The sequence below is a fragment of the Notechis scutatus genome, chromosome Z, assembly GCF_049901735.1.
Source record: "Notechis scutatus isolate UNSWTSFEM ecotype Mainland chromosome Z, rNotScu1.2, whole genome shotgun sequence".
NCBI classification, from domain to species: Eukaryota; Metazoa; Chordata; class Lepidosauria; order Squamata; family Elapidae; genus Notechis; species Notechis scutatus.
Genome location: NC_142025.1, coordinates 90,979,603 through 91,003,638, shown reverse-complemented (window position 1 = coordinate 91,003,638; position 24,036 = coordinate 90,979,603). Strand labels below are relative to the sequence as shown.

The 24,036-nt window shown below is 34.3% G+C and overlaps 1 protein-coding gene across 4 annotated transcripts in view; it reads left to right on the top strand.

Annotated features, from left to right (window-relative positions):
* Positions 1 to 23,230, top strand: part of CDC27 (cell division cycle 27) — a 37,941-nt gene extending 14,711 nt beyond the window's left edge. For 2 of the 4 annotated variants that reach the window (XM_026679758.2, XM_026679757.2), the window contains exons 6-19: positions 2,995 to 3,149; positions 3,254 to 3,465; positions 5,141 to 5,255; positions 7,315 to 7,430; positions 7,602 to 7,701; positions 9,622 to 9,829; positions 10,338 to 10,507; positions 11,198 to 11,350; positions 11,619 to 11,827; positions 15,656 to 15,773; positions 15,874 to 16,002; positions 17,502 to 17,576; positions 18,754 to 18,934; positions 20,911 to 23,230. In XM_026679758.2, coding sequence (XP_026535543.1) covers positions 2,995 to 3,149; positions 3,254 to 3,465; positions 5,141 to 5,255; positions 7,315 to 7,430; positions 7,602 to 7,701; positions 9,622 to 9,829; positions 10,338 to 10,507; positions 11,198 to 11,350; positions 11,619 to 11,827; positions 15,656 to 15,773; positions 15,874 to 16,002; positions 17,502 to 17,576; positions 18,754 to 18,934; positions 20,911 to 20,993 — 2,024 coding nt within the window. In that variant the 3' untranslated portion in view covers positions 20,994 to 23,230. Of the gene's footprint in view, positions 1 to 2,994; positions 3,150 to 3,253; positions 3,466 to 5,140; positions 5,256 to 7,314; positions 7,431 to 7,601; positions 7,702 to 9,621; positions 9,830 to 10,334; positions 10,508 to 11,197; positions 11,351 to 11,618; positions 11,828 to 15,655; positions 15,774 to 15,873; positions 16,003 to 17,501; positions 17,577 to 18,753; positions 18,935 to 20,910 lie in introns of all 4 variants that reach the window. The other 2 variants (XM_026679756.2, XM_026679755.2) reach the window with 1 other exon arrangement.
* Positions 23,231 to 24,036: the final 806 nt, after the last annotated feature.

Here is a 24,036-nt window from a genome sequence, read left to right as displayed (position 1 = left end):
AAGACAAAACTACATTAGTTGTTCAGTGAAGTCTCATTCTAACATTAGCAAAAGGTTTCTCATAGACTCACAAGCAAATATGAAAATTAGTTGGATTTGTGATTATTTCCTATATTGGAAGCTGTATTTCTGCTAATAGAAGCAGCTATCTGTTAACAGGTACCTTCTAAACTTTTAGCAAGTACCGGTATACATTTTGGAAACAGTAATAGCTGTATTTTAATGTCATTGTTTTTTTACTGCTTTTTACTGTGACAATAAGACCACTTTAGAGACCATCGTTATGTAGCTGTAGGGATTTTGCTCCCTTAGAAATTCTATTGCCTTTTTTTCTGCTTTTTTATGTTGTTCTAAATAGACAAATTATTAAGAAAAATCAGTTAAGGAGTAGAGCTTTAGAGGATGGTGAGAGAGGAACTATGAAGAAACAGATTAATTCTCAATTATTATTCACTTTGCTTTTATCAAAACAAAAATGTACAATTTGCTGCAAAAATCAAAGGATGGACATAAATGATTTAGTTGCAAACTAAATTTTAATATATAAAAACATTTTTAATATATAAAAATATTTTAAACATAACCTTATTAGGTTACATTCATGCTAATTTAATTACCTTTACTTCCCATTGAAAATAATGGAAATATTAATCATACCATTTACTTTATTACTTACTTTTTGAAGATCTTCAGAGATCCAGAAGAGGTTGACCCACTGGCAGAGAAGCCAAAATGTTTTTTTTCAAATGATGGTGAAGCTGTAAGAATGTGAAATCTAAGGAAAACATTTTCACCAGCTTCTGAGTAAAAGACTTCGGCTGGGGCCATGTGGCCAGCAGCCTAGGCCTGGACTGGGCAACAGCAGCTTCAGGGATTGAGGCAGCAGAAGCAGCCAATGAAAGGGGAGGTTGCTTCCTTGTCTCATCGGGCTGAATGGCAAGGCCCTTTTGATTGGCTGCCATACCCCTATCCCTGAAGCTGCTCATTTGAACTAGCCAGTCTGCAGCAAGCAGACTGGACTCAAACTAAGCCTGACCAGACTGGGTAAAAACTAAGCATGCAGGCCCTCCTGGCAGAGAAGCCGAAGACTTTATTCGGATGGGGAAAGCTGTTTTCCTTACATCTCATGTTATTACAGCTTCACTGGCTTCTGAATAAAAGACTTTGGCTTCTCTGCCACTTGGTTCTTCTTCTGCAGCTCTTCGAAAAGTAAGTATAGTAAAGCCATGGGAAATGGGGTGGGGAGGGTAGAACAGACCCAGGAACCCTTATTTCAGCCTGTAAGAGACTGGGGAGCCCTAGGGAGGCTTGAAGGGAGCTTGGGACAGCTGGATCAGACCCAGGGACCCTCTATTTCGGCCTTTAACAGGACGGGGGAGCCCTGGGAAGGCTTGAAGGGGGCCTGGGACGGCTGGATTGGGCTCAGGGACTCTCCATTTTCCATTTAATAATGGCAGGAAAAGCTTTGGTTCTTCTGCAGGTTATTTAGAGTATGTGATCTAATGCAGTGGTCGCCAACCGGTGGGCCACGAGAAAATTTTGGTGGGCCGCAGAGAAATCTCACTTCCAGAGCACCTCCCCAAAGCAATTAATCCAAGCTGCACAGAAACACAAGGCTGCGCTGCCCACATGGCCAACAGGAATGTTCCCCACCCACTCACTCCTTACCCGGCAAACTTGCCTGCTAAAATTGCTATTTTTCCTTTTTCCGACCATCATCTGTTCTGCTGTGCCGGGAGATTTAGATTAGCTATGAAGCAGGAAATGGTTGGATTTCTTGCTTTCTAGCTAGTCTTTAGATCTTCGGCTCTGCTTCCCTTAGGACTGAAGGTTTGCTTGCAAGCAAATTCAGTGCAGACTCACGGCAAGCAAATTTGAGAGACTGAGCTAGCCGATGGCAGATAGATAGATCACTAAATGGGTTCTGTGAGCAACTCAATCTGCCTGCTTTGCCTCATTTTGGGTAAAAATTGCTTTTTTTATAAAAATATTCAATATTTACATACATGAGTTAATGTTTGTGAGTTTGCTTGCTAGTAAATTTTAGGAGTTTGCTTGCAAGCAAATTTTTTGTGACAGACTGAGCTAGCCAATGGCAGATAGATAGATCTCTGAATGAATCTGTGATTCTGTGAGCAACTCAATCTTCCTGCCTGCTTTGCCTGATTTTGGGTAAAAGTTGCTCTTTTTTATAAAAAATTCAATATTTTTATAAATATTTATAATATTTACATACAAGCCATGCCCAGCCAGTCACATGACCACCAAGCCACACCCACAAATTAGGCCATGCCCACAGAACTGGTTAGTGGTCGCTGGGATCTAAAATTATGAGTTTGGTAGTCCCTGAGGTCGAAAAGGTTGGTGACCCCTGATCTAATGAGTACTGCTGGTTTTAACTCTGCTTTATCTTAATTCTAATTGCATTTCACTTTTTTCTGTTAGCTTAGTTTTACCATATTTCAATTTTCCTTCTTTATATTATATTGTTGGTAGTATATGTTTTAAACTATTTTTGACTGTATTAATTTTGAATACATTAATTATATTGTAGTTACCTATTATTTGAATGGGCAGAATATAAATCTAGCCATTCCCTTTTTTGAATATTAGGCCATTATTTTAAAAGGTTTTCTAGTAACACATCTATTTATCAGTGATACAACTACCATGGATCAGACTTGTGTCAGCTTTGGCTGAATTGGATATGTATGGGAAAAGGTAAACAATCTGTGCCCTCAAGAAGTTCATTGCAGTCTTCATCTCCTAGAATGCACAGAAATGGGCAGGTAATATGAACTATAGTCCAAAATGTCTGATTGGTACTATATTACGTTCTCTTATTTTAACTATTGATTTGTTACAATGTTTAATAGCAATAAATTTCACATATACATACCATGCTATGGGATTAAGTAGGACTGGTATAAAACATTCCTTTTTTCCTTTTTTGTATCTTCCCGTGCCTCCCAATCCCTTTCATTTTCATTACAGGTGAGAAGCCAGACCCTGACCAAACTTTCAAGTTAACTTCTATACAGAACTTCAGCAGCTGCTTGCCTAACACATGCACAACGGTGGTGTCTAATCACAGCATAATCCACAGGCAGCCAGAAACTGTTCTTATGGAAACACCACAGGACACACTTGTATGTATACCAGTCATACTTAATCACCACCATCTTTTTAGTTCATACTGCTCATGCTCTTTTAAAAATGTGTATTGTCTTTAAGAAATGGTTTTCTGTTTCAGGAATTAAACAGACTCAACCTGGAGTCCTCCAACTCTAAATATTCCTCCAACACAGATTCCTCCATTTCTTATATTGACTCGGCTGTAATTTCACCAGATGCTGTATCTCTTGGATCAGGAACTGCCTTCTTAACAAAACAGGCTCAGAATAAACCAAAAACTGGCAGAAGTCTTCTAGGTGGACCAGCTTCCCTGAGCCCTTTAACACCAAGGTAAAGAATTTGAAAGTTGTTCCTCCAATTTCTCTTAGGAAGCATTGCTAGAAAAATAACAGTAGAGACCTGGCCAGGTGGGGGAATACATATGCTATTGAATATAAACTGGCTTATGCTTTTATAGTAGATAACTTACTTTATGAGATGCATAAATGCATGTACAAGTGTGTTGGGAAGGCATCCTAATATTTTAGAATGTAAGAGACTCAGTAAAATTCTATATGTGTAAAATTAAAATGTGCACAAAAACACTATCCATTTGCAACAGCAGTAAATTGATTAAATAATTTTACAGTATATTTGATATGTACATCTCTTACTCAGAATGGATAATGAATGTAAAGATTCAGCTGAGACCTGAATGAATAGGATTAAAGTTTTTAATAAAATAACTTCCTCTTGGATTTTTCCTATGAGTCTTGGGAGCTAAAGCAGAAAAATATTTAGAGAATTGTAAAATATATTTTAGCTGCTTTCTAAATACTGTCATTTAAAGTCAGGTTTTTATTATTATTGTTTTTCTTCTGCATATGAGAACAGATCATTGTCTGAAAATAATCTGTGTTTAATGATTTGTTAATATGGGCTCTAGTACATAAAAATAAATGTCACAATATTTGTATGACTCAGTTCAAATTCACCCCTCTCCAAGTATTCATTTCAATTTGCCTAAATCTATTAACTAAAACCTAATTTTTTGGATATATTTTAAAAATTATAGCATATTCTAAGCCTTCAAATTTGTTTTCAGAACCAGAGCTGAATTGAACACATAGCCCATTCCTGATTCCCCCAAGCTTTCTTCATTTCAGCAACCTATTTTAGGTGGGAAAATATTTTTGTTGTTGCTGTGATTAAATGTGGAAATCAGAAACTCTTGCTGACAAGCTTCATAATCACCCAAAGACTACTTGCAGATTTCGATTTTGCTTTTCCCCAGAGCTAAATTACTTCATATGATTATTTTGGAGAAAAATGACAATAAATTAGCTATTTATTTGAATTCTATTCTTAACCTGAAGAGCCGGAATAATTTTCATTTTTTTAATATTTCATTTTTTAAAAATGAATATGTTACATCTTTTTCATTTTGTTCTATTCAGTCTTCTGTCCAATCTGTTCAACTTTTTGGAGCCTGCCTGGACAAGTCCCTATGGATTTCTTGGCAAGATTTTTCAGAAGTGGTTTGTCATTGCCTTCTTCCCAGGCTGAAAGAAAGTGACTCGCCTAAGTTCCCCCAGATAGCTTTTTTCTAAGGCAGGACTAGAACCCATAATCATCTGGCTTCTAGCCTGATGCCTTGACTACTATACTACACCAGATTGGCTTTTATCATTTTAATTAGAACGGTTGTTTTCTTACAAAGTATTCTATAGCCTTAAATGATTAATCAAAAATGAAAAATAGCTTTTTGATAACAAACAAAAAATGAAGCTACTTCCAATATTTGAACATAGTGTTAACATAACATAGTATATTATCTTAATGTTATATTTTTAATGCATATATAACTGGAATTTTGTAAATCCTTATTCTTAAAATAAAGATACTTCACAGTATATATATATGCCTTAGGCTGCAAATTTTTGTTGTTTTCAAAAATGCTCTCTTTTCCTGCCTCCTTTTTCTTTAGGAACATATGTATATTGAAATCTCTTGTATGTTTCCTCAGCTTTGGAATATTGCCATTGGAAACTCCTAGCCCTGGAGATGGATCTTATTTACAAAACTGCACAAACTCTTCTTCCGTAATTGATGTGCCACCTCAAGGAGCCCCTTCCAAGAAGGTATCTTGTGCTGTTGGATGTGCATCTAAGGTTGCTCAAGGAAATGTAAAATTATGGTTAATTGTTCCTTACAAAAAAAATGTCAATATGATATTTAGTTTCTGTGAATTTCCCCTCTATTATTTTCCTATTAAACATAATACTAGGGGAAAATATGCATATACCTTATATAAATAATCTGGAAATATTTTTAATATACATTTTCCAAGATGTAGAAACAGGATTTTTATTTTTAAATTATATTAAGGTGCTTATCTTTACAAATCATAGAATCCTTTGCAAACTTTCATGTTTACACTGCTTTTTTTTTACATGCTAGCTCATAAAAGGAATTCAGAGCAAGTATTCAAAATCTGGTAGAGAAAACTATTTAATGTATGGCAGAATTAATATAAAACCAAAGTTATTTTGTCTCATCCTTAATTTCTCCCGCTCCATAAAATGGATGCTTCTAGTTTATATATAGACCGCTGAAGTTAATAACAAATTGAAACCAGCTTCATTATGGTTTCACAATTGCAAAGATGGCCTTTATAAATTCAAGCTCATTGGCAAGTAACATTTTTCTAATAAAGTAGATTAATTACTAGATTATTCTGCTTTAGAAACTTGTAATCCATCATACAGTTATTCCTTCAGGATTTTTACTGAATTTATTTATTTATTGGAATTTGTCAAATAAAAACAAAAACAAGAATAAGAGAATAAAAATACAATGACAGGGACGATATTTGACAGTATATAGCCCTGTTCTGTATAAATAGATAGATATAGATATATGTTTTATTTGTAATTTTCCTTTAACAACCATACATATTTTATGAACAGTGTATTGACCGGGTCAACATACCTTTTACACAATGCTAACAATAATAATACAATTAAATATACATAATCCTAGTCTTTGAACTTCTAACCTTAACATGCACATTGTAATTATAATATATCAGTATGTATAATACTATTATTATATACTATTATATAATACCACTATTATATATCAGTATGTATAATACTATTTTCCCAATTTATACGCATCTTTCCCCCCCCACCTGGTTTGTTCTTCTACATTCACATCTTTGTCTTTAAGCAATACAATTCTCTCTTTATGATTCTTTATCATTTTATCCTTAAATACATTAAACATCAATAACATTTCTTCATACGTATTTGTTGTCCCTTGCTGAGTCACTAATATTTTAATGTTTTAAAAATTACTCAATATTCCACCATAATTTCAATATCTTAATTTTCTAGAAACACCAATAAGTCCAATTATTAATAAAGTTTAATCAGGAGATATAATTGGGATTATATCTCCATCCCTTAAATGTATAATCCTTGAAAGCTATAAGTTTCAATATATTTTTTACACACTGTTAATAATAATTAATAATAACAATAACAACAAAAATAATAATACAGTTAAGTATACCTAATCATATTCTTCCACCTGCTAATCTTAATATGCTTATGATTATAATAAATTCTATTATATATCAATATGTGTACTACTATTTTCTCAGTTTGTACTTTCTACTTTTTTCTTTTAATTTTTAATACAGTGATCGTATTGCAAGATATTTTATCTCTATCAATTGTCTATTATCCTTTTTAAAATTTCATGTTTTATTGACTTTCTGGTAACTTTTTTTATATTTTTCTCTTGGAATCTTATATCTTTTTCTAATATTTTTATACAAACTGAATATTCCCTCTGCCTTACCCCTTGTCTCCTTCTTGCCCTGTTCTTGTGAGTGCACTGCAGAATTCAATTATCTTTCATTGCTGTGCCATAGTTGTGGGCCTATAAGAAGAAAAGAATATTTTGAACAGTGTGATGTTTGTCAAAGCTAATGGGTTATTTTATGGTGTTAATCATGCAGTAAAATACATATCACTTTCTACTTAACATTCTTCTCTCTAGGTAATATAATGAATTAATAAAATAAATATACTTAGCAGATTGTCTCCTGTCTCTGCCAGTGAAAGTCATGTCATAGTCTGCAATTGCTATAAATATAATGCATAATTAACATTATGATACATTTTTGTGTAGACTGTTACCAGAATAAATCAAGCTGGAACAAAGTCGGTCTTCTCACAAAGTGGTAATAGTCGGGAAGTAACACCAATCCTTGTTGCCCAGACCCAAAGTTCAGGTGCACAGACGAGGTACGCAATGTTTTCCTAACCTGGTGTATAATTTTCCTTCCTACTCCCAGATATATGTTTTCCTTCCTAGGCTGCATCTGCTGTTGTCATGTTTCCTGTATTTCTGGTTAAGAAACACAGTTGAAACCCTAACTCATAAATTATGTTAAGAAATTTGATTTCTCTCTCCAGTACAACTCCTCAGGTATTGAGCCCAACTATTGCTGCTCCCCCTAATGTGCTGCCTCGAAGAAGTTCACGTTTGTTCTCCAGTGATAGTTCTACAACCAAGGTAAATTGGAATTCTGCACAATATGTACGTATGTAATTATTTCTTTATTTGCCTCCTATCTTACCTCAAGGTAATACTGGGTGGCTTATAATAATAAAAAATAAACCCTATATAAACTAAAAATATAAAATCCAGAATACTATGTCCCATGTAAAAGAGGGTGGGAGCAGGATATGGGGTGGTGGAATCCATTGTTAATTGATCAATCATCTTCACTGTGATACTCTCATCCTCCATTGGTACTCCAAATTAACTGGCAGAGTTAGGTTTTTAGGCTTTTTCCAGATGGTCAGGAAGGTCGGTGTCTCTCATTAATTAATTTTTTTTCAGGAAATTCAATAAATGAGTAGCAGCAAAATTCAATAAATGAGTAGCAGCAAAAAATATTTAATGGAACTACAGATATAATTAAAACAGGACTGTCACCTTCATATCGGTATCAAATTTTTCTGAGCAGAATTGATTCTAAGACAGCATTTCTCAATCTCATCAACTTAGTGTGTGGATTGAACTGTTAGAATTCCCTGACTGTGGAATTCTGAAAGTTGAAGTCCAGATGTGTTAAAAATTGTTGAGATTAAGCAGCATTGCCTTAGGCTGTGAAAACATATATCACAACAAATTAATACCCCTTGTTTTCATTGTAAAATGAATAATTATTTTTATTCCATTACAATGGAGCATGGTGGCTCATGTGATTAGGGCACTGGATTGGCAAGCAGCAAGCCTGTATTTGAAACCTAAGTGCTGCCATGGGACAGGGTGAGCTCCCATCCTTTGCTCCAGTTCCTGCAGGGGACATGAAAGGAGCCCCTAACTGGGCATTCCCCGGGCAAAGATGATGTCACTGGTTAATTCCTCTCAATTTGGAAGTGTCTCAGTGCTTTCGACATGAGTGCAATGCAACCCCGTTACAAATGTTTCATATGATAGTGTTACAGATTATCCTTCACTTCAGATGTAGAGGTGTTCTAAATAAAATTGTACACATTTTAGATATATTTCAGTTGAAGACCAAGAGCTATCATCCTTTCAAAACATCTTTCATATTAAAATCACTGATAAAAATAATATCAAAATCCATTAAATCAATAATGAAGTGTAGTAAAGCTGTAATTGCAAACATTCTGAAGAAACTGTATTCAGTACCATTATATCTTCTACTTTTGAGACATCTCCCTCCCTCCCATCAGTATAATCACTCAGTCCATGCTAAGTTATATTGTTGATATACTGTAGAATAGCTCTTGTTCAGTTTTCTTGAGTGGAATTGAGAGTCTATAATGTTAAAAACTGGGTGGAAAGAGGTCATGGGCATCTTTTATTCTATAAGCTTAAGTAATTCTATTATAGAAAATTGGTATTATGTGTTTTGTTGTCTCATTCCATTATTGTATGAAATCAGATAATTAGTTCAAAGCCATAAAATGTCATCAAAAATCACAAAGCCTTGGAAAATTTAATTAGGCAAAAGCCAAAGTAAGTGCAGTTAATAGGATTATGAAGTATATATTTCAGTACAATGTCGTTGTTAGCTGTGAAGTCATGTCCAATCCATCGTGACCCCATGGACAACGTTCTTCCAGGCCTTCCTGTCCTCTACCATCCTCCGGAGTCCAATTAAGCTCATGCCTACTGCTTCAGTGATTCCATGCAGCCACCTCATTCTCTGTTGTCCCCTTCTTTTGCCCTCAATCTTTCCCAGCATTAGGCTCTTCTCCAGTGAGTTCTTCAGTACGATACTACATGAAATTAAATGAAATCACGTGTTAAATTTGGCCGAGGTTCCCCATCCAAACCAAAATGAAGTTCCTCTAAATTTCTACCATGAATTGTTTTGCAAATTTCTGTTTTGAATAGTATATTTTGCTATTTGGCTGCCAGGAAAGATTCTTTAAAATGTTTTTTCTTCTTTCATAGGAAAATAGTAAAAAGTTAAAAATGAAGTTTCCACCAAAAATTGCAAACCGAAAGACAAAATGTAAAACCAGTAAAGGAGGGATCACACAGCCAAACATAAATGACAGTTTGGAAATCACCAAACTTGATTCGTCCATTATTTCAGAAGGAAAGATTACCTCAGTAACACCACAAATCCAGGCATTTACATTACAGAAAGCTGCAGCAGGTGTGTAGAATATTTCTGAGAATTCCTTCAGAATAGTAAACTTGTGCCAAACCCAAAAGGCAGTGGTAGTGTAAAATTCAAAAGCAGGTAAAACATAGAAAATACCTGTTGGAATCGAGTTAAAATGAACAGTGCAAGTTCCTCTAAAATTCTTGTTCTTTCTAATTAAGTTGCCATGATGTTCAGAATCTTAATTTCTTTCTTAATTGAAAGAAAATTTAACAGTAGTGAACAACAATCATGAATTTTTACAGATACATGGTGTGATCCAGAGGATATTTGTGTATGAAGTTATATCTCAAAGTTTGAATTTGGACCAGATCTCTTTAGTTCTATTCAGCACCTTATTCACTGGAAGAACACAGTTATGCTCTATTAACTCTTAACTGTTGGAATTTCATCTAGGTTTCTTGAGAATATGTGCCACATTTGTCACCAGTAGCACAGAGGCAGCTTTAAATTTATCTCTTTGTTCTCCTGTGTATTTATTGCATTTTTTTCCTAGAAGGTTTGATGAGCCTTCTTCGTGATATGGGGAAAGGATATTTAGCCTTGTGTTCCTACAATTGTAAAGAAGCCATTCATATACTGAGTCATTTGCCTTCTCACCACTACAACACGGGCTGGGTGCTATGCCATATTGGAAGAGCTTACTTTGAACTTGCAGAATATATGCAGGTAAAGAGGCCATTAAATAGTTTTTGGGGAATACTACATTCTGTATTTGCAGTGAATTGTACAAAAATTGACCCCAAAACATAAACTGAAAACTAGCTCAAATTTCCTTTACTCTCATTTTTTTAGCAATCCTAATGAGAAATTCTAAGCTTAAAAGAACTCTTAATACACACACACACACACACACACACACACACATTCTAATGCAGTATCAATGCTATTCAGAACAGGGCTGGATGGTTGGCCATCTGATTATTACTGACTAGCCACCCATTTCAGTAAAAGTTTCAAAGCATTTACCAAAATATTGCTTCTGTGGCATTGCAAAAAAAAAAAAAAATTAAATAGCTGTTTATAAGTCCTGTGGCTTTTTATTTCATTTCCTTCCATGGTCTGTTTCCAGGATATCATGCAAATTCCTTTTAGATACTCTCTAAATGGGTCAATTAATACAGAAACAATTTCTGGCTATGTGGTTCTATGTAAAGAGGGGGGAAATGGATATTGTCTCATTTTTTAAAATAAAACTTGTTGAGAATGAATCACACTTCTCTTAAGATGAAACATTTAATTTATGAAGCAAATTATACCCTTGTATCAAAAAACAAGAGCTTCATTTAACGCTATATACCATGTTATGTCAAAAATGGATCATATTGATTAAATAGCATTTGTCCATTATTGTCATAGGCTGAGAGAATATTCTCTGAAGTAAGAAGGATTGAAAACTACAGAGTAGAAGGCATGGAAATCTATTCAACCACATTGTGGCATCTGCAGAAAGATGTAGCTCTTTCAGTTCTTTCAAAAGACTTAACTGAGATGGATAAAAATTCACCAGAGGTATCATTTCTGATTATTTTGAGGCAGGCATTTTTTTTTACTACTGTTTAGCCTCTGATTCTTTCCTTTAATTTTAAATGAACAAATTTGAGGTTGAAATTACTTTATTTTAGTTTGCAAACTTTACGTGACTGAGCATTTAAATAGTAGCTACTAGTTAATAGTAGTTTATTAATATTTTCTTCTTCCTCTTATTATATCACTTAAAAGTAGAAAGAGGGAGAAATCATAGTTTTGTGGTATATGTTCTACTTTTTCATTTTTCCAGGCATGGTGTGCTGCAGGAAATTGCTTCAGTTTGCAAAGGGAACATGACATTGCTATCAAGTTTTTCCAGAGAGCTATTCAAGTTGATCCAAATTATGCTTATGCCTATACTCTCCTGGGACATGAATTTGTGCTGACAGAGGAACTTGAGAGAGCATTATCCTGCTTTAGGAATGCAATCCGAATGAATCCAAGGCACTACAATGCTTGGTGAGAAATATTTTTGATTAATAAAAATGATGAACCTTGGGCATATATTTACTCCTCAAAGTATTTAACAATCTCATTTCCATCCCAGATATAACTTAATTCTGGAGTTTAAAAATATTTGCTTTTCTCTCTAATTTTCTATTTATAATTTCAGTCCAGTTCTCATAAATGTACAGGTATATACTTACCTATTATTATAATGTGTGGATATCTACAGTTAGAATTATGGTCTAAGACTGGTGGAAACTTAATAATACCTAACCACGGGCCTAAAGAGTAACTGAGGTAATACTTAGGCATTCCAGGCAAAATGGAGTTTGTTTTATAAAATTAGGGTGTTCAGGTCTGATAAATTCCAAATTTCCAAATACTAAGGAAGTCCTTTGGGTATTATTCCAATGGTTTCAGTTATAATTGGTATAACAGATTATTTCTTTTTCTATAAGCATTCAAATACAATCTGCAAATCTTAGTATCTTGTTTTTTTTCCAATTGCTTTTCCTCAATCTAGCATCACCTGGTATAACAACATCAATGAATTAGATTATTTTCATTAATTGCTATATTAAGCATGTCATGAACAAGGTATCTATATGTTTGAATTTTAAAGTCCCGTAGAATCTTTACCCGCTCATTTTCCAAAACCTTGATTTGATGTTCGTCAGTTTTTGCTACTGAAATCTAAACCTCTGCCAAAGTTTCCAATGAATAATTTTGGCAACTCAGTTGTGATGATGTTTATAGTCAGTGTACTAAATTTTGCTGCAGCCATTGATGAAATTGTCAAATGTTCATCCTTTTTTCTAAAAGGTAACATTTGCTGCTCTTTGTTACATGCTGAATGTTTTGCTTTCAAACAATTATTGGCAAAGATTGTTCTTGAACTGCTAAAATAAAGCCTTCAGTTTCTTTCTTTAACATTCCTCATCTCAACTGGTTCCATATGGGATTTTTACCAGTTTCCTCGTCTATATCTTTCAAGTATTGACTGTGCATTGGCTTGAATCAGCTTTAAATTCTTTCTTGTCAATACTCAGCCTTCATCTTTGTTTTGTTGTCCTTGATTGATTTCTGTCATAATTTCCTTGGCTTTTCTTTATGTAGTTCTTCAAGCCATATTTTTCTTTCTTCAGTTTGTTTCACCTATGAAAGTCTTCTACCCCATTGGCTCTTGGCCAATATAGCTAATTGATATTCAGGGTATAAAGCGTGGCACATTGTCATCAGTTTTCTTTTCCTGATCCAAGTTACCAAGTTTCATCTGGGTTCAGTCAATTATTCCCACTGTATATTGAATAACAGGGACTGTAATTAATTAGTTTTGGAGATATTTCCACCATTTAGTTTTGATTTCAAATTTTACAAACTCATTATTATATCTGGTAGAAATGCTTTCTATGACTTGGTTCTCTGCAGTGAATCAAAACTGTCCCAATATCCAAGTACTTTACCTTCTTTTGGTGCTATTGTTTACAATAATTTTATTTGCCTTTGTGGCTAAGATTGCACACTTATTAATGCCAACTTGCACCCCATAATTCTGTTATGCTTTTTAGCAGGGAATCCAATTCAATCTTCATTTTGCCAAAAAAAAAAAAAAAACATATAGAGTAAATGCAAAATTTTTATTCCTTTTATAGCCAAGATAGATATCTAATTTTAGATATCTAAGATTTGTTTTGCTCAATATTGTTGCTGATGGGACCATTGATATTGTACTATAAAGAGGAAAAATTGTAATAAGTTACTTGAAAAAAATTAACATCTTCCCCATTAGCCACAGCATTGACAAAAGTTCATTGAAGTATTCATAGATTGCCAAATATTTTGCCTCATTCCAAAAATTTTCAGACAGTTCTCAATCCAGCTATGTAGAACAGAAACAAATGCCTTTTTTAATATATACAAGCTGTAGACAAAGCTGTTGTTACTGTTTCTTCTTCTCCTTTTTATAGGGAGGAAATAATGTATTTTCAGATATTATAAATTAGATTTGCAATTATGCCTGCAAGTGGTTTGGAGGCTATTGATATCACATTATGCATATGTATTTTTCTAGGCTAATTTTCCTACTGAATTAGGAAGGTCCTTTCAGGTGTTAACTATTCTACATTTTTGATGCTTCCAAAATTTTGTTTATCTGCTCTATCAATCTTAAGTATAGATTTGACATTAACTTTAGCCAAAATTCATGGAGTTCATCTGGTTCAGGAGCATTTCAGGTTGTTTTTTTACCTTTGTTGATTGCTTTTGTACAATTTTTCAATTACCATTCCTACCCAATTACCTATCCAATTAACCTGTCTTCCATGGTGAGTTACATTTTATTCATTTCACATTCAACTTGTTTGATCCATGTTGCATCTCTACTGTGACTCCTGTTGTTTTTCCACATAGTTGTCCAATATGTATTTAAATAATTTTCCTCAAAAATAAATGAACAAGTCTTTGTCTCATTTGTTTAACTGGCTCTGTTAATCTAATCTTAGAATTTGTGCAGAGAACAAATCAAATTTTAGATTATATTTATGCAGAAATGTTGAAAATCCAAAAGAATTCACAAACTTAAGTACCTTTATACCTTTATACATTAGATCAACTTATAAACTAGTGTCTTTCTGCATTGCAGCCTTTAGTTCCTTGCTTCGTGTATATAAATTGTTGGAAATGAAATTGCTTAAGAAACCCTTTTCTAGATTTCAAGTCCTCTCAGTTTGGCCATAGAGATAGGGTATATTTTCTGTTCAGACCAAGTTGACAGAGTTGATGGATTCCCTTGCTTCTTTCTTGCTTTTCTTCTCTATGTAAAACTTTAAAGATCGATAGAAACCAATAGTCTAATGGCTCTTCTAATCCTCTGAGAATGAAATGTAGCAGAACTCATGTCAGTTTCACCAGTTTAGACAAAGAAAGGGTCAGTGTTTCACTTTTCTCTACTGAACTTATTAAACATGCGAACAAATGATCAGTACTACATTTCACTATACTATTGAATTTAGATGTCAATGGAGGTTCTCAGTCATCCAAGTCATTGTCCCAAAGGTGCTTAAGAAAGGCAATTGGACTTTCTTGATTTTTTAAAAGACATTTCACTTATTGATTGAACTGAAGAAGGGACATACTGAATTCAGAAAAAAAAACAACTAAAAATCCAGTCAGTCATGGTAGGCGGCCCAGCACTAAATGGTCATCAGAGAATGGAGGCTTGGGAGAAGGACTACTGGGAGGAGGGGGTTGCCCACCAATGTACAGTATATATAAGCTAATTGAAATAATATTTGCATAATATGGAATAAAGCACAGCAGACAGAACAGAGAAAGTAAACTTTGATAGAATTCCTTCTCCCTAAAGTCTAGAGGTGAACTGAGGATGGCATCATCTATTCTCCCAAAGTGTTAGGTGACCTTTCCTCATATTGGGATCAACACTTAAACAAGCTTCTTTATCTCTACATCTACATTGCACCTCTGGAGGTGATGCTACTTGAAGTATCTGCAGATTCACAAGCTGACACAATGGAAGAGTGAATGGTAATGGTGATGGAATTAGTGAAGATGGCAAAACTGTTTTAATTAAAGAAAAGAATGTGTAACTCATTAGACTTTATCTAATTTTGTTTCTACTTGGAAACAGCTGGTGGACTTTTTGCCTCAAACTGAAAAAAATGAAATTTTGATTGTAGGTTTTGATGTTTAGAAAGATTTTGTTATCACATTTTGCGAAAAGTCATTAAGCTCCCTTAAATATTAAAAATATGTCAATTTGCTTAGAAAGTTGATCTTTGGTAGTAATATTATATACATCGTTGTTGTTTTTTTTAATACTAGGTATGGATTGGGGATGATTTACTACAAGCAAGAGAAATTTAGCCTTGCAGAAATGCATTTCCAAAAAGCACTTCATATTAATCCTCAGAGTTCTGTCTTGTTGTGCCACATTGGAGTTGTAAGTAAATTATATCTCTTACAGGTTTGATGTATAATATGAACATTGACCAGCATGGGGTTGTATATATGTAGAAAATGACATTCTTTTTTTTTTCCAGGTTCAACATGCTCTGAAGAAATCTGAGAAAGCTTTGGATACACTGAACAAAGCCATTAACATTGATCCCAAGAACCCCCTCTGCAAATTCCACAGAGCCTCAGTATTATTTGCAAATGAGAAGTACAAAGTGAGTAATTAATTTGAAGGGAACTATACTTGAGGTGTTTTTGGAAAACAACTGCTTTTTCCTTTGGGAAAACAGAATACTAGCCATTTAAGCCAAATGCAAAATGCATACAGAACAATTGTAAATATATTTCACTTACGTTAGTAAGATTTGTTCCACAGAAGATTCTTTGTAATCTTAGATTTTGAGGACCATAAGAACACTTTTTCTCTTCTGGTGATTCAAAACTTTGTTTGGAGTCATATGGCGCAATGGTTAGAATGCAGTACTCAGGCTACTTCTGCTGACTGCCTGTTGTCAACAGTCTGGCAGTTCAAATTTCATCAGCTAGAGGTTGACTCGGTCTTCCATTTTTCTGAGGTGGATAAAATGAGGACCCAGATTGTTGGGGACAATAAGTTGACTCTGTAAGCCACTTACAGAGGTCTGTAAAGCACTGTGAAGTGGTATATAAATCTAAGTGCTGTTGCTATTGTTCCACTGCTCCAGGAGAACTACTTGCTCGGTCAAAAGGAGTGCTGCTTGATATCATATTGATTTATGGTTAAACATTATTCCTAATTTGAAAAAGAGAATACTACTATAGGGGTCCTAAATAAAAAGTAGTTTTATAGGAAGCATTTTAAATGCTTGCCATCAAAATATAATCCGGCAATGAATTTCTCTTATTCCATTATGATTTTAGTCAGCTGACCAAGTATCTGAAACTTTTCCAGCAATTTATTAATTCTATCTTAGTTATAATCATGATGACTTTCTATTTGTTGCTACTTCATTTTTTGAATATTTTTACAACTTCTTCTAGATGTACCTAAATAATAGAGAAATGGAATATATTTTCTCTTCAAGAATTTCTTGAATTCCTTGATCCATTATTATATCTGAAATTTTGGAGTGAACAGTAGACGAAACTCTTGGTTTTCTAGACCCCATTGTAACATTTCAAATTGTACAGATAGTCCTCACTTAGGAAGTACAATTGTACTGCAGTCATTTAGCAGAAAAAGCACATTACTATGACGGGCTTATGATCTCATTTTCCTGTTGGTCACTAAGTGAATCATCACAGTCATTAAGTGAGACATCATATAATTGTCCTTTATGATTTTAATTCCACCTTCCCTATTAATTTTAGATATTGCAAGCCAGTTGCAAAGCACATAAATGGCAGTCATATGATTGTAGGATGTGGTGGTAGTTGTAACTGTGCGAAATGATGCACCTAAATGGCAGTCACATGACTGCAGACACCGTAATGATCATAAACGTGGATTGTCTCAATATTTTTTATACCTTTGTAACTTAACTAAAGGCAGTCAGTAAGCGAAGTCTATCTGTGTACCACAATAAATATATTTGTCAAACAATAACAAAGCATCAGACATGGAAATTAAAATTGACTTCATTGTATTGAATAGACCTTTTCATTGATGCATATATTTAAATTTTATTACTGCAGTCCCTTGAAAAAGCTACTCAGTTTTTTTTCTTTCTTTCAGTATGCTTTGCAAGAACTTGAAGAACTAAAGCAAATTGTTCCCAAAGAGTCTCTTGTTTACTTTTTGATAGGAAAGGTAAAAACAATTTTGAATATTATTTTCTGAATGATTGCTGTAAAAAGATAAAATGTTAATGTTGATAATAATGTTATGCAATGCTCACCAAATGTACTGTACTGTGTTTCAGCAGTACTGTCCACTGTGGTGAGCAACCAGTTCACCTCCTCACCTCTCGGTCCCACGTACAGTTGTGGAGAAAGTCTGGGAATGGTTCGGCATTTATGCTGCCTTTCTGGTTGTGCAGGCTGATTGTATAGGCTTGCTATGGCATTGCTTTACAAAACAAAAGACTGGGAGGTGAGGTTTGTTGGAAAATTGATACCATTGATTTTTCAGTTGGGATACATAATAAGTAATAGGCAATTCTTGAGACAGCCTGATTCTTTCAAGTTGGAAAGACTTTTAAAAATAAACCTTAGTGTTTTTTAAGTTGAACTAAAAAATAACTAGAACACAGTGATGTTTGTTCAAGAACCTTTAGTGAGCTATGAGAATAATCTTAAAGAGGAGAAAGTGCCACAGTCTTTATTGTAAGGCAAGTCAAGGGACATCGGGTCAATTATCAATAAGATAAATCTCAGCCCGGGCAGGAATGGAATTTGAGAAAGCATCCCAGTTTGGACACTCACTAATTCTCTTTAGGATAAAGACAGGAAGGAGAGAGAGGCATATTCAGACTTGCAAGACTCTGTTACTATAACACTGTGATAAAAATAGTTCTAGCATTCATGATTTTGATGTTCAAGTCTGCTCTACTTCAGTGAGATATTTTCCCTACTTCAACCCTATTTAACAATGCAGCAACTATATTTTCAAATTCAGTGTGAATTATAATTAATATTTAAAGACAATCTCATATATAATGTGTACCATGTTCTTCCTTATTTTAGTGGATTGGTGGGGAGTATAACTTCATCCAGAACTGACTGGTGCTGGGTACCAGTGTATAGTATCAGTATTACTCACTAAATATAGCAATCTCTCTCCATCTTTGGCATATTTGATTTTTAAAAATGTTTTTATTGTGTATAATCTTTGAGGGGAATAAATGCCATTTACGGGTATGACATCCTGGTAGATATCTGCCTACAAACTGTAAATAAAAACTGCCTACCAAGAGCACTACCAGGTCCAAAATATATGAAGTAAAAATTCATAACAAGTTGACCTAAGTATACCTTTTTTTTGTAAGGTTTATAAAAAGTTGGGGCAGACCCATCTTGCACTGATGAACTTTTCCTGGGCAATGGACTTGGATCCCAAAGGTGCCAATAATCAGATCAAAGAGGCCATTGACAAGCGGTACCTACCTGATGATGAAGAGCCTGTAACACAAGAAGAACAGATCAGTGAATGCTGTCCATATGAGTCAGGTTGTTTTTTTATATTGGCTATTTTATTTGTTCTTCTCTTGAGGTAAAAAAAGATACTTTCTATTTGGAAATTTGAAAATACTGCCACAGCAACAATCCTAAAGTTTACTACTGCTGCTATTTTATATAGCATAAACCTTAGTTTGTGCAGGTTTCTTACAAGTATAAAAATGCATTTTCCTTTTCTTATGGTCACTGTATCTCATAACTGGAAATAATTGAAAATGCTTCCTTATTTTTTTCCAAGTCTGAAGAGAAGTTTTGAACATCAAGCATCCCCACATATATCCGGAAAATGTATTTGAATAGTATAACATCCTTTTTCTTGTCATTCTTCTCTTTGTCATTCCTAATTAAAACAAATATAAAGTAAATATTTATTTAAGCAAACAATAAAAGGTAAAGTTCCTTGAATAAAGCTCAGTTCTTGCTGATTTCATGGATATATCCATGAGATCATCTTGGAAATGTTATAGAAATGATTGCCAGTGGAATGAATTTTTTTTTCCAGTCCAGCCTATACCCTTGGTGTTTTCTATGGTCTTCTCTTCATGTATTAACTAGAATAAGCTTTTTGAAATCACCCAAGTTTGGCTGGGTACAGCTATGTAGCTGGGTATGCAAATTATAACACTTTGGACTAGTAAAGCAATCTGATCATTGAATAATAGGAACCTAACAAATAAGAACAGCACCAGAACTGTCTGAAGTATCATTTATTCTCCTAAAAGGAACTCCCATCTTAAGTTTTTACATAAGGCTTTAGCAAATAATACACAATATTCAAGCACAATACCATCAAGCTTGGAAAAGTTAGAACCACTAGAGTGCTTCTCCTTTAAAAAATGACATCTTAAAAAAAATAGGGGATGATCATTTAAAATAGGGATATGTAGCTTATGTCAGTCTGATAGCTTCACTAGATTTTGTGTGTCCTTCTGAGGGCATTTCAAAAGTAGACTTAGTGAGGACTCACTTGGAAAGAGGGTTGAAGAATTTAAAAGCATGAGATGGGTATCCTAAGATTTGCAAAAATTAAAACATACTTTTGCTGTTTAAACTCCTTAACTTTAAAAATGAAAAATAAAAATAGTTTTTAATACTTGGCTGTGCCCACTTTAGAGGGATTCTGGTGGTATAAAAGGGATGATGGCAGATTTTATGTAACAATCAGGCTATATTTTTTGTACTTCATGTAAGAGGTATAGAAAAATAACTAGTTGCTGGGCTTCCTTTCCCTGGCTCATTAAATCAGTTATGAATCCAGAAGCACTAATTAGAATTTGTCTTCTCTGATGTGATGTAATATAATGTCCAGAGTCTTGGTTTAGGGCAAGAAAAGCATAGAGCAATTCCAATCTCAATCTAATGTTACTTTGTAAATATGCTGCAGTGAAGTTATATGGGGAAGGAGGAGAAAGAAGGAAGGGATAAAACTGTAATACGTTCAGGCAGCCTTAAGCAAGTTATTAGCTCCCCCATCACAAGGTTCACATTGTGAGGATTATGAATCTAACTAGCTTTACAGGTTGATTGTGTAGTTTATAACAAAAATAATTAATGGTGAAAATCATTTAAAATTCCTGTGCTGTCTAAGTGCAAAATGCCTGGTCTAATTACTACATACCAAATATATATCAAAATTATTTGAAAAACTGCATTATAGAATTGGACTTGAAGCTATCTACGTAGACTGAATTCAAATATGACCAGTTCACTCAAAAAATAATTAATTAATGATCTAAGATTTTGCATGTACTTTTGGGAATTGCATAGTATTTGAGCTTTGAAAGAAAGGGGTACATTTTGAATGCATGATTATATATAATTCTCCAAAAATTGGGTTGGAACAATGTATAAATAAGATATAAAAATTATAATGGAAAACTAGTCTTCCCATTATAGAATGTCATAGCTTGTGAAATATGCAAACAATATAAATAATCTTATTCTTGTGTATTTTTTCTTTTCAAAAGTTGGCACAGATGAGTCTCAGGCCAGTAGCATGACTGACGCAGATGACACACAACTCCATGCAGTAGAAAGTGATGAATTTTAACTCCCAAGTGGATTCTGAGTTTGGATGTTTGATTGACTCATTCTATTGGATTCTTCCTTTCCCTTCCTGCCACAGAGCCAGCATTGTTTTAATGCTCCACTGATACCCCAGCCGCATCATTCATCAGATTTTAATTAATTCTGAATTAATGGCAGTGTATTTGGGGTCATAATTTTAGTCTGAATTATTGACTTCATCTTTGTAAACATGATTCTTCAAGGAGGATATACTTTTTCTAAAATCTCCTTTTTGTTGACAAACCTATCATGGAAGATGAAATTTGCTGTACAGGAACTGGGAGATATGGGAAAGTAACTGATGAAGCAGTTTCTTGCTCTGTCCCCAGAAGAGTCTTAGTTTGGTTCTTTCCAAGAAGCAGAGACCTGCGCTTTTTCATTTCACACTCTTCAGAGATAAGTACAGGACTGGAAAGTGTTGAAGACATTTCTGAATATTATTTGAGTGTAAATTAAATGCCAGAAAATATAAATGACCATAAAATGACTTTTTATGTTGTGAACACTTTACAGAAAATATAAAATCCAATGTCCCTCTTTTAGATTTATCAACTTGCCAGAATAGAGACTTCCACAGAATACATTAGTATTCCACCAAGAAGTTAACTTCATCAGCCTAACTTCCAAAGCATCAGTTGTTTGTATTTGTATACCATTCAGCTCAATAACATGATGTTGCTCATCATGTGCTCTTTGCAATTGCACCTGACAGTTAAAAAAAAATCAAAATGCTGTTGCAATTATTAATTCCTAGAAAAGAAATAAATGTGTAGATTTACAGTGTTGAAAAATGCAATGAAATAAATTCACAATAACAGAATGCCAAGATGACAATGGAAGCCTTAATCCAATCAAACCTTACAATGGTGGTGCATCCCCCATCTATTTACAGCAGTGACCCCTTCAAAAATTATTTTGTAAAGTGTTGTCTGAATGAACAGATGCAAAAAAATTGTGCAATTATCTGTCTTCTTTGGAGGGGGGGGGCTGGGTTAGGGTTTTTTAATCCTGTAAGTTTTGAGTACTTCCTCTATAATGTCTTGTAGGAATATAGATCCCCAGATGGCTATTTCTCTGAGGAAAGAAGCTAGGCTGTATTAACAAAGCCAGTTTTCTCCTCCTTTGTAGCATTTCTGCAACAAAGGTGGGTGGCTTTTGTGCAGTGACCATCAAGAAAGTGTATGATAATCTTACAGTTCTAAAGAGAAAATTATGCACAATAAAATGGTTTTAATTTCATAAAATTGTATTGTAAGTTTTTACATATTTTATTTTAGTTTATTTTTACAAGGCCTTCATTAATATATATTGATAAAGACACAATTCTTTAAATACAGCTCTTTGGTAGCTAAAATGCAACAGTCACATGCTAGAGGAGATAAGAGCAGAGTTGTTAGAAATGTCAGAGCTTCTGCATGGCTTTTTTAAGGGGTCAGTACAAACTATCCAAAATCCAGACTAAGGAAGTTTAAGATACCATCTGAGAAGTGGTAATGTAAAAAAGAATGGAAAAACTTAAACATCAGATGGTGAGTATTTCATCTTTTATTCTCTTTGTTAATGCAGTCTACAAAGGCCAATACATTCTTAGGCTGCATTAACAGAGGGATGGAATCAAGATCTTGTGAGGTATTGGTACCATTTTATAATGCCTTGATAAGACTACACTTGGAATATTGCATTCCATTTTGGTCACCATGACATTAAAAAAATGTTGAGACTCTAGAAAAAGTGCAGAAAGAGCAACAAAGATTATTAGGGGACTGAGGCTAAAACAACAAATTGGTTGCAGAAATTGTATATGTCTAGTTCAATGAAAAGAAGGGTTAGGGAGACATGACAACAGTGTTCCAATAGCTAGTCTCCAAAGTACCTTAAGGAAGGGCAAGAAGCAATGGATGGAAACTAATCAAGGGGAGAACCAACAAGGAGAATTTTCCTGACAGAACAACTAATCAGTGGAATAATTTGCCTCTAGAAATTGTGGGTGCTCCAATACTAGAGGTTTTTAAGAAAAGATTGTCTGAAATAGTATAGGGTTTCCTGGTTGAATAGGGGGTTCAACTAGAAGGCCCCTTCCAACTCTGTTATTCTGAGAGTAAACTTGTATTTGACTGGAATTGTACCTCACTGTCCTAACTGACATTCAAGTCCCATTCAACTACTAAACATATAACTAGTAAATTATCAATAAAAAACAATGGTTTTTTAAAAAAACTACTTACGACCTATAAAGTTTTATGAGTACTGCTACCCCCTCCAATGGTCATGTGTTTGCATTCCAGGTGCCCAAAACTTATGTTCCATTGTCCTGCAGTAACATATCTACGATTCGCAGTATTTTTTGCTCTTTCCAGCAAAAAAGATGCCATATGATGTATAAGCAGATGTTGTGTCTAACCTGAAACACAGCAAACACCTTCTTGAAGAGGCTCTCTTTGGGTCCAGCAAATCGTGACACCTACTGCCAATCTTCCCTTTTTGATTCCTGATAATGTGATGGAACTACAGTTATAGACTATCCTAGGTGGAATGGTTTATCAATATCCTTTTCAGTCAGGATTCAAAACCAATGGCTAGAACAAGTTTCCTTCATGGATTACCTGCATTGAGACATGGATTGGGGAATGTACTTTCCTTGGTCATTTTTGATACTTGCCAGATAATTCAATAATTATATCTTTGTAGATTGATTTTGGCCCAATGTAGAGTAATGTAATCTCCAATTCATTCCTTTATGGTATTACTATTCTTCCTTTCAGTTATACTCAATTATGAAGTATAGTATATTATGGTATAGCAGAGTTTGCCTCTTATTATTTAACATCACCAAGAAGTTGCTGAAATAGCTCATTTGTTTAGAGTGGTAAGATCAATATGCTGATGATATGTAAAGCCACTGGGGATTGACTCAGAGAGTTGTTACCCATTGTTTGGAAGTTGTTAGGGCCAGCATAGGAGGAAACAAGAAAAACAATCCATGAAAGTCAAAGATACTGTTTTTTAGAAGGTGTCTGGCATGATGC